Source organism: Phyllobates terribilis, unplaced genomic scaffold (assembly GCF_046119375.1).
Source record: "Phyllobates terribilis strain yellow unplaced genomic scaffold, ASM4611937v1 Scaffold_5__5_contigs__length_657084704, whole genome shotgun sequence".
Taxonomy (NCBI): domain Eukaryota; kingdom Metazoa; phylum Chordata; class Amphibia; order Anura; family Dendrobatidae; genus Phyllobates; species Phyllobates terribilis.
In genome coordinates, this window is record NW_027362765.1 from 526937652 (window position 1) to 526949745 (window position 12094).

At 39.1% G+C, this 12094-nt stretch overlaps 1 protein-coding gene across 1 annotated transcript in view; it reads right to left on the reverse strand.

Moving 5' to 3' along the window:
* Positions 1–668: 668 nt before the first annotated feature.
* NODAL (nodal growth differentiation factor) overlaps positions 669–12094 on the reverse strand; it is a 45544-nt gene continuing 34118 nt past the window's right edge. The window contains exons 2-3 of the mRNA XM_073681695.1: positions 7876–8633; positions 669–821 (exon numbers count right to left, since the gene is read on the reverse strand). Coding sequence (XP_073537796.1) covers positions 669–821; positions 7876–8633 — 911 coding nt within the window. The remainder of the gene's footprint in view (positions 822–7875; positions 8634–12094) is intronic.

Below are 12094 nucleotides of genomic sequence, written 5' to 3' on the forward strand. Positions count from 1 at the left end.
CCTGGCCCTTATGCCTGCCTCCTCTGTTGGAAATCTCAGCAGTGACCTGTCATTCACAGAGCGGAGGCAGACAGAGGGGATGAAGAATCACAGACAGGGAGGAGAAGACCCTGTGTACAGTTCAGCCCCTGTGCACCCAAATCTAATTAGAAGAAAACTTTAAATAGTGAATAAAGAAAAACCACAAAGTGGAATTCTTCACCAAAGGTAACAATGCAATCAGTATTACAGTGCCATTACAGCCATGTCTTTACTTTACATTACAAAATTGTGCTAACAGGTTCTCTATATAATTTACAGATTCACTACATTATATAATGTAAATTTATCAGACTGAAGATATTTTTATTTTACACAGTGCTTTAATTTTAACATGAATTTGTACAAAACAAATAAATTACAATATATTTACATATTTATCAATATACATTTATACATAATTACATTAATCACAAGTGGATTGAAAACCATAACTATTCTGTCCATGTAGTCATAGTTTGTTCATTTATTATCCTGCATTAATCCAAATAATGTATTGCTTATGTACAAGATGTGCCCAAAAACCTTCATATTAAATGCTAATTATAATATATCCATAGTTCCAAGATTCAGGATTGTAGAGCACATTGTGCCAAAGCAGAAATAAGTGAATACATATTTTTGTCACTTCACTGGCATCCACATTCTTCTACTACCATGGCTTCATGGACTTGGAAAGCAATATTCGTTTTGTCAAAGTACGCCATGCTGAGGGAACTCATCTTGGTGGGAACACAGCACACTTCTGGGGCATTTTCACTGTTGTAGAAGTTTACTAAACTCTGTGGAAGAAACAGAGATATATAAAAATCCATCAAGCAATTTTATATATATATATATATATATATATATATATATATATATATATATACAGTCATATGAAAAAGTGTGGGCACCCCTATTAATCTTAAGCTTAATGTTTTATAAAAATTGGTGTTTTTGCAACAGCTATTTCAGTTTGATATATGTAATAACTGTTGGACACAGTAATGTTTCTGCCTTGAAATGAGGTTTATTGTACTAACAGAAAATGTGCAATCTGCATTCAAACAAAATTTGACAGGTGCATAAGTATGGGCACCCTTATCATTTTCTTGTTTTAAATACTCCTACCTACTTTTTACTGTCTTACTAAAGCACTTTTTTTGGTTTTGTAACCTCATTGAGCTTTGAACTTCATAGCCGGGTGTATGCAATCATGAGAAAAGCTACTTAAAGTGGCCACTTGCAAGTTGTTCTCCTGTTTGAATCTCCTCTGAAGAGTGGCATCATGGGCTCCTCAAAACAACTGTCAAATGATCTGAAAACAACGATTATTCAACATAGTTGTTCAGGGGAAGGATACAAAAAGCTGTCTCAGAGATTTAACCTGTCAGTTTCCACTGTGAGGATCATAGTAAGGAAATGGAAGAACACAGGGACTGTTCTTGTTAAGGCCAGAAATGGCAGGCCAAGAAAAACATCAGAAAGGCAGAGAAGAAGAATGGTGAGATCAGTCAAGGATAATCCTCAGACCACCTCCAGAGAGCTGCAGCATCAACTTGCTGCAGATGGTGTCACTGTGCATCGGTCAACTATACAATGCACTTTGCACAAGGAGAAGCTGTATGGGAGAGTGATGCGAAAGAAGCCGTTTCTGCAAGCACGCCACAAACAGAGTCGGCTGAGGTATGCAAAAGCACATTTGGAGAAGCCAATTTCTTTTTGGAAGAAGGTCCTGTGGACTGATGAAACCAAGATTGAGTTGTTTGGTCATACAAAAAGGCGTTATGCATGGTGGCAAAAAAACACAGCATTCCAAGACAAACACTTGCTACCCACAGTAAAATTTGGTGGAGGTTCCATCATGCTTTGGGGCTGTGTGGCCAATGCCGGCACCGGGAATCTTGTTAAAGTTGAGGGACGCATGGATTCCACTCAGTATCAGCAGATTCTTGACAATAATGTTCAAGAATCAGTGATAAAGTTGAAGTTACGCAGGGGATGGATCTTTCAGCAAGACAATGATCCAAAACACCGCTCCAAATCTACTCAGGCATTCATGCAGAGGAACAATTACAATGTTCTGGAATGGCCATCCCAGTCCCCAGACCTGAATATCATTGAACATCTGTGGGATCATTCGAAGAGGGCTATCCATGCTCGGCGACCATCAAACTTAACTGAACTGGAATTGTTTTGTAAAGAGGAATGGTCAAAAATACCTTCATCCAGGTTCCAGGAACTCATTAAAAGCTACAGGAAGCGACTAGAGGCTGTTATTTTTGCAAAAGGAGGATCTACTAAATATTAATGTCACTTTTCTGGTGAGGTGCCCATACTTATGCACCTGTCAAATTTTGTTTGAATGCAGATTGCACATTTTCTGTTAGTACAATAAACCTCATTTCAAGGCAGAAACATTACTGTGTCCAACAGTTATTACATATATCAAACTGAAATAGCTGTTGCAAAAACACCAATTTTTATAAAACATTAAGCTTAAGATTAATAGGGGTGCCCAAACTTTTTCATATGACTGTATATATATATATATATATATATATATATATATATATATATATATATAAATGTATATAGTATATATATGTGTAAAAATATATATTAATGTATAATATTTCTTTTACGATTGTTTGATGATAGATTATACTTTTTAAAAGTTAGGTAGGCACAATTACATATTTCATTTGAACTTTAAAAAGTTATTTTCCCAATAGCATTATTTTTCACAATGTACATAAAATTTATAGTTTTTCTTAACCCCTTCATGACCAGGGTATTTTCCATTTTTATAGTTTTCATTTTTTCCTTCCCATCTTCCAAAAGCCATAACTTTTTTATTTTTCCTTCCACATAGCCGTATGAGGGCTTGTTTCTTAAAAATGAAGTATCGTATATACTCGTGTATAAGCCGACTTTTGCAGCACATTTTTGATGCTGAAAAAGCCTCCCATGGCTTATACTCAAGTATATGCTTCCATTCCATCTGTGGAAGGTAGTGGTGGGGGATTGCGGAGGCGGAGGAGCGGTGTACAGGCAGTAGCCGGCTGCTGCAGCTCCCAGTGCTAAAGAAATTGAATATTCACTCTTCTCCACGCCCATGGAAGTGGAGAAGAGTGACTATTCATTTTCTTTAATAACGCGCGCAGTATCAGTCGCAGCCACCGGCTTCAAGCTGCGGCTCAGCGATCCTTTGTGTCTGCTATTAGAGAGCATGAATATTCACTCCTCTCCACTCCCATGGGCGTGGAGAGGAGTGATTATTTTCTTTAGTAGCGGGCACACAAGATTGCTGAGACTCAGCAAGAGCTGCGGTCGCTGCTGACACTGCATACTAAAAGAAAAAGAATATTCACTCTTCTCCACGCCCATAGTCCCGACGTGGAGAGGAGTGAATATCCTCGCAGCTCACCTCAGCATCTGAGGGCACATGGTAGTGATGTCATGCGCTGCTCAGATGCGGAGATCAGCTGCTGGTAGAACAGGACGCAGCGCTGGAGCAGAGGGAAGAAAGGTGAGTAGAAGTGTTTATTTTTTTTATGTGTTCAGTGATGGGGGGCCATGCTTACCAGGATGGTAAAGGGGGTCCATGCGTACCAGGACAAGGGTCCATGCATACCAGGACAGAGGTCCATGCATACCAAGATTGGGGATGAGGGGGCCATGCATACCAGGATTGGTGATGAGGGGGCCATGCATACCAGGATTGGTGATGAGGGGGCCACGTATACCAGGATGGGGATGAGGGGGCCCTTTATACCAGGATGGGGGGCCATGCATACCAGGATTGGGGGGATGAGGGAGCCATGCATACCAGGATTGGGGGATTAGGGGGCCAATGCATAACAGGATTGGGGATGCGATGGCCATGCATACCAGGGTTGGGGATGAGGGGGCCATGCATACCATGATTGGTGATGAGGGAGCCATGCATACCAGGATTGGTGATGAGGGGGCCATGCATACCAGGATTGGGGATGAGGGGGCCATGCATACCAGGATTGGGGATGAGGGGGCTATGCCTACCAAGACTGGGGATGAGGGGGCCATGTATACCAAGATTGGTGATGAGTGGGCAATGCTTACCAGGATGGGGAAATTTACCAGTAGCTGCTGCATTTCCCACCCTAGGCTAATACTCAAGTCAATAAGTTTTCCCAGTTTTTTGTGGCAAGATTAGGTGCCTCGGCTTATATTCGGGTTGGCTTATACTCGAGTTTATACGGTATGCCTTCATATGAAAAGGGCCTGCGTATCAAATGCCTCTCTGTAAGTTATCTTACATGACATAGTGCCTTCTATCTATCTATCTATCTAGCTATCTTATGTCTGCTGAGTTCAATCACATCTGTAAACAATAGGAGTTCCTTGCATTGAGCAAGCACTTGTTGCTGCTGTTAAAAAAAAAAGGAAAATAGATGGAGACACGTGGCTTTCTATTGTGAAATTTAAGGGAGATACTACTTGAAGAGGCAAATGGGGTGCACAATCTGGAAATAGGATGAGGGTCTCCTATCAAATATTTTTCTTTGGGGCCTCCTTCACCTCGGTCCGAGTTAACTAAATCTACAAGTAGCTGCTGAATTTCCCACCCTAGGCTAATACTCAAGTCAATAAGTTTTCCCAGTTTTTTTGTGGCAAAATTAGGTGCCTCAGCTTATATTCGGGTGGGCTTATACTCGAGTTTATACAGTATGCCTTCATATGAAAAGGGCCTGCGTATCAAATGCCTCTCTGTAAGTTATCTCCATCTAAAGGAAAATAGATGGAGACACGTGGCTTTTTATTGTGAAGTTCAAGGGAGTCACTACTTGAAGAGACAAATGGGGTCCACAACTGGAAATAGGATGAGGGTCTCCTATCAAATATTTTTCTTTGGAGCCTCCTTTAACCTCGGTCTGAGTTAACTAAATCTACAAGTGAACTGTTTTCTTAGCCACCAATATTTGAATAACAATATTTACTTAACACTATGAATCAATATAATTGTAATTTTTTATGCTCATTTCAATTATTCTTCATTATTCTTTTTCAATGTGGCAATTACAACTACACTAAATATTTTTGCTAGCTTTGTTTCACTCTTTAAATAAGTCTTTACAATTCTTGTGCCACCTGTAAACATTACTAAAGGGTGCCATTAATCCATTTAATTTAAACAAGAAGCTAGGCATATGCTAATTGTACAGGACTTCCTGCTGATTGTCTTCAGGAGTATAAGAATGTGAGATTTTCTCGCTTTTTCCTCACAGCAAGTGGCCAAGGATGCAGCAAGTTTGAAGAAGGTCAAACTCTACAGATAAGTTCAAAATGAAAGCGACGTTACTGAAGTGGTTTAGTATGGTCAATGTCTGATGTATTTTACACTTGAAAAAAAATTGTAATTATTTATTTTCTTAACTACTGGAACTATGAAGGCACCTTTTTTAACCTATTCAATATAACCTATATAAAATCATACAGGCACATGTAGTACATAGAGCCGGTGTAACAGGTCAGATTAACCCCCCGCCCAGAATATACCCAAGATTAAAGTGGCCTAGGCCAGATTATACCCCTCTGGGCCAGAACATACCCCGGGTATATTATGGCCTAGGCCAAACTATTCCCCGGGTTATAAATTGACCTAGGCCACATTATACCCCTTTGGGTCAGAATATACCCCAGCTGCTGTAGATCAGATTTTTCACGCTTTTGAGAACCATTCAGTGATATACTTAAAAATGGGGCCCAGACATCGCACAAGATTGAGTGATATACTCAAGAACGGGGCTCCAGACATCGCAAAGGGGGTCCAAGACAACGCACAGGGACACTGCGCGCTGTCTCTCCCCCCCCCCTGCACGCTTTCTCTGCCCCCATGCGCTGTCTGGGGCCCCGTGCACTGGCTCTGCCCCCCCACACGTGTGCTGCTTGGGGCCCTGTGCGCTGCCTGGGGCCCCGTTATTGAGTCAATGGTTCTCAAAAGCCTGAAAAATCTGATCTACAGTAGCTGGGGTATATTCTGACCCGGTGGGGTATATTCTGGCCTAGGCCAATTTATACCCTGGGGTATAGTTTGGCCTAGGCCAGAATATACCTGAGGTATAATCTGGCCTAGGCCACTTTAGCCCCGGGGGGTAATCTGGCCTATAACACCGGCTCAGGAACTGAGCCTGCACTGTATACAGCAGGTGCAATCTGTTTTCTACAGCCAGTATCTACCAGTAACAGAATTGGCTGGAGTTAGCTAAGATTGCTGCTGTTTAACCATTTAGATGCTGCTATCTAAGACTGACAGTGGCATTTAAATGGGTGGGTTATCAGGCATCATAGGAGAACATCCATTTCACTATAAGGGGAATAAAAAAATAAGGTAAAATATAAAAAATATAAAGAAAGACACGACTTGTACATAATTTGGTCTTTTTTGTGTTAACATATACTGTAGGTGCGAAACTTGGATGATAAAGAAACAAGACACAAGAAAAATTGACTCCTTCAAAGTGTGCTGATGGAGAAGGATGCTATCAATACCATGCATGGCAAAAAGAACAAACAAAAAATGTTGAAACAAATCAAGTCAGATATATTACTCGAACGAAGGATCACCAAGCTACAACTTGCATACTTTGGACACATAATACAAAGAGAACAATCACTGGAAAAGGACATCATGGTCGGAAGAATGGAAGGAACAAGTTAAAGAGGAAGACCAGCAACCCGATGGCTTGATACAATCAAGATACCAGTGGAGTAGACCTGGTGGATGTATCTAGGCTTGCACAAGATCGATCTTCCTGCGGAGCATTCATCAATCAAGTCGCCATGGCTCAACATTGAGCCCAAGGCCGTTAAATAAGAATAATAATACAAAAAATTTAATTACGTCATTTTCCCAGTTCAAACATAAAGAAGTAAAAAAAACATACTTGATATCATTATACCCATTAAATTCTGCTTTGACAAAATGTTAAATTATTTACATACATTAAATGCCAAAAAGAAAAAAAGCCGAAATGCAAGAATTGCAATTTTTCAGTCACCACAATTGCCCCCCCAAAAATCAATAAAAATGATCAAAACATATGTCCCCAAAATGGTATTAAAGACATCAGCATTGTCTGCAAAAGAAAAAGAAAAATTACCGGTCACAGAAAAAAGCAACACAAACTAATTTTTTAGCTTTTGTAACCAGTAAAATATAGAAAAAAATTAAAAATTTGGTACCACTGTAATCCTATTGACCTGGAAAATTATGTTCCTAGGTCATTTTTTACATCGGACAATTAACGTACTCGGAAGAAAATGGCAGAATTGCATTTTTTTCACTCTCACCCCACTTGAATTTTTTTTATCCATTTTCAGTATACTATATGAAAATGAATGGTGAAAACTGCAACTAATCTCACAGAAAAAAATAATTGCTTGTCCACGTTCATTTTGCACATGCAGATGATCATCACATGTAAATGGAAGTATAATAAGTGGCCATTCTATAATGTTAATTATTGATCATTATTGGCGAATTATATTGCCCATGTGGAAGGGTAGAAAAGCTTGTCATACACTAAAAAATGTAGTTGCCAGTTTAGACCAGTTTTGTTGGCTTTTTTTGACACACATGAACATTACAGAAACCGACCAAAGGCAGAATTGTCTAAACGTTGGACGTTGGATTTTTGTTGCTGCTGGATGCTCAACTTAAAGAATAATTCATGCTAAAATACAAATCTGCATCTCAATAGTTGAAGCTCAGACCAAGTCACAGATTTTTCACCTGCAATTAATGCAACTTGAGGCCCTTTATTAAGGTTGATAAATATATATTTTTATATCTACCTTTGGTAGACTTACCTGTAAATATGCATGATTGTTTGGTTTGACACCCTCATTCACTGGACTTGGGCAAGTGCCTTCACATCGATACGCATTGAACTTTTTTGGATGAATGATCCAAGCATCCCAACCAATCATCTTAAAATCGACAATGAAATCTACTCTTCTACAAAGATTTCTTGGATTGTCAACAGGTGGTGCTTGCTTCATCTGATCTTTAATCATATGGCTTCTCCTACGTCTTCTGGAGACAGTGATGTTTTTTATGGATGGCATTGTACTAAGATATTTTGAATGTGTGGCATCTTGCAAAAGCGTGGCTGTCACCAATGACCTTTCCTTTTTGGACATATTGGAGTATACAAACATCAGCACCTGCTGGTCTTCAGATGTATGCTTTTTGTATCTTTTTTTTGCACTCTCTGTTCCTGGGAGCCTTTCTCTAAGTTTTTCAAGGTGAATGTCAGATTTATTATAACTGTAAAACCATTTGGAGACAATTTCTGTAGCATCTACAACTATCCAATTTTCTGCAGTTCTGGACTGAGGTTCACTTTTAGATGTGCCCAAATAGACATAGTTTTTGCATAAATCACTAGATCTTTCACATGCTGAATCGTGATGAAAAACATCCATAAACAGTTGTGACCCTTCTCCAAAAGGCTTTTCTAGTGCAGATGTTCTAATTCGGACTTCGGCAAACTGAAGCTCCTCATCACTGCTCAGAGATGAAAAGTCGAACACCAGAACACATCTTCCTGCCATTTTGTCAATGCCTAAATGAAAGAACAAAAAAATGCAGATTAAAGCTGATAAAAAAGGAACAAAATACACAGGAAAAAGTAATAGAATTACAATTATATATTCCAATATTTTCATTTATGCAATATCCTAATATAATCTTTAACATTTGAATGTATGTATGAGAATGTAGAGGTGTCAACTTTATTGTATTTGTCATTACCACATATTACTAAACATAACAAATAATACCAAATAATTACATAGTAGTAGTAATATCGTATCAGGTTAGCTAAAGCTGACAATGAATTAAGGCTTGCAAGAGATGTCAAAAGCAATAAAAAAAGATTTTGGGGGTATGTCAAAAGTAAAAGAAAAGTCAAAGATGCTATAGGATTTTTACAGGATGAAAATGGTGAAATGGTAAGAAAGGATGTTGAGAAGGCCAAACTTTTTAATTCCTATTTTGCATCAGTTTTCTCTCAGAAAGAAAATGTAATATCAACTGATCTTCACTGTCCAATTAAAGGAATAGAAGAATCCAAGTTATCTGTAAACAGAAAGATTGTGAGGGAATATTTAGCTAACATAAATGAGTTCAAGTCTCCCGGTCCAGATGAATTACACCCCAGAGTACTGAAGGAGATTGTAGAAGAAATTTTAGAACCACTCCTCATAATCTTTGAAAATTCTTGGAGAACAGAAGTCCCAGAAGACTGGAGAAGAGCAAATGTTCCTATCTTCAAAAAGGGGAAGAAGGTGGACCCCTGGAGCTATAGGCCGGTGAGTCTGACTTCTATACCAGGAAAGATCTTTGAACAAATTATTAAACAACATGTATGTAAGTACCTGGATAAGAATGAAGTGATTAACCAGAGTCAGCATGGGTTTGTGACTAACAAGTCATGTCAGACTAACTTAATTTCCTTCTATAACAGAATCACTGATTGGGTGGATCAGGGAAATGCTGTAGATATAGTATATCTTGACTTAAGCAAAGCATTTGACAAAGTATCTCACACTATCCTTATTGAATAAATGACCAAGTATGGAATGGACAAGGCAACTGTTAGGTGGATTCATAACTAGTTTAGTGATCGGACTCAAAGAGTGGTCGTAAATGGCTTCACATCCAGTTGGATGAATGTCTCAAGTGAGGTACCACAGGGCTCTGTCCTGGGACCTGTATTGTTCAACATCTTTATCAATGATTTAGATGAATGAATTGAGGGTAAACTGATTACATTTCCTGATGACACAAAGCTAGGAGGGATAGCTAACACTAGAGAAGAGAGAGGATTCAAAAAGACCTAAATAAACTGGAGCAGTGGGCAGCAACTAACAGAATGGTTTTTAACAGGGAAAAATGCAAAGTACTACATCTGGGCTATAAAAATGAAAAAAGCATATACAGAATGGGAGGAATAGAGCTAAGCAACAGTACATGTGAAAAAGACTTAGGTATACTAATAGATCATAGACTGAACATGAGTCAACAGTGTGATGCAGCAGCAAAAAAGGCAAGTACAATTCTGGGATGTATTAACAGAAGTATACAGTCTAGATCATGTGAAGTCATTATCGTACTTTACTCCTCTTTGGTCAGACCTCATCTGGAATACTGTGTCCAGTTTTGGGCACCACATTTTAAAAAAGACATAGACAAACTGGAGCAAGTTCAGAGAAGAGCGACCAGAATGGTGACTGGTCTGCAAACCATGTCCTATGAGGAACGGTTGCAGGATTTGGGAATGTTTAGCTTGCAAAAAAGAAGACTGAGAGGAGACTTAATAGCTGTCTACAAATATGTCAAGGGCTGTCACATTGTAGAAGGATCATCTTTATTCTCATTTGCATAAGGAAAGACTAGAAGCAATGGGATGAAACTGAATGGGAGGAGACACAGATTAGATATTAGAAAAAACTTTTTGACAGTTAGGGTGATCAATGAGTGGAACAGGCGGCCACCAGAGGTGGTGAGTTCCCCTTCAATGGACGTCTTCAAACAGAGGCTGGACAGACATCTGTCTGAGATGATTTAGTGAATCCTGCTTTGAGCAGGGGGTTGGACCAGATGACCCAGGAGGTCTCTTCCAACTCTACCATTCTATGATTCTATGATAATACTACTGCTTATAAACGTCTATATTGTCCTATGACCAATATGTTTATATATGTCCTCACTAAGACAATGATTTCAAACAATTCCAAATAACTCACTAACATCTTCAAAAGTTGGATGCAACAAGTATTTTTTTCTATTCATTTTCTTATTTTAATACAGTTTAATTGCATGTACTATGCGGTGAGACATTTACATATCATTACAAAGAATCTGCTCTGAGCCTGTTCCTGTTATGTCAACCAACTTCAACCTCCTGTTGCATTTCACTATTTCTTGTGTCCCTTATTTGTATTAGAGGTTGAAGGATTAGATTTAGTTAATTTGATTTTGACAATGTGTAAATTTATGCTTGCAGAGTTTGCTTTCACGCTTTCTTTCTTTGCAATTGTAAGTGGCAAACAAAGTTTTAAACAACATACAAAGTGGTTGTCACTTAACTAATCCTTCTAGAAAACACAATAAATGTAGACACTTTCTGTACATGCTGGAACCATTTATGCAAAAGTACAGGTGAATGCTTAAATTCTCTGTAAATTTTACTAGTTATTATTACACATTGTTTTTTTTAATCAGTGCCTATTTGTCACCAATTTGCCCTTTGGTCCAGAAATATTTGGACAGTGACCGAATCTTGGTGATTTGGGCTCAGCTTGTCACTATTTTGTATTTAAAATGAAACAACTGAGATACAATTGAAGTGTAGACTTTCAGATTTAATTAAAAAGGTTGAATTAAAATATCCTGTGATACATTTAGGAATTGCAACCATTTTTCTACAAAGTCTCCTGATTTCATGGACTCAAAAGTAATTGGACAAATTAACTTTACCATAAATATAAAGGTTTATAATAAAGGAGAGTCCTTATTATTATATAGCCCTAAAACAATGGGCGATACTGCTTAATAGTGATGAGCGAGCATGCTCGCTACTGCTTGGTGCTCGCCCGAGCATCTCACTGCTCGAGATGCTCGGCGCTCGCCGAGTATTTCCGGGGTTGCTCGGCTGGAGCTCAGGTCCCCTCCCTGCATGTTTGGCACTCTTTAGAGCGCCAATCACCATGCAGGGATTGCCTGCAACTCATTGTAATGACGCAGCCATGGTGGTTGTGGCATTACAGTGATTGGATGGCCGCACAGCGTCATCAGGTCTATATCAGACCTGGCGCCGCCATGCTCATCATAGTCACTCCGAAATCAGGCAGAGTAGGGAGAGGTGCTGCTGCGTCAGGGAGAGATTTGCTTGTGTATTAGGTAGTGTAGGGAGAAAAACCGTACATTACACATATCCATCTCAAAAAACAGTCCTTTTGAGGACTAACTAATACATCTGCAAAGATATCAGGCAGGCAGTGTATATAGGCAGGCAGGCAG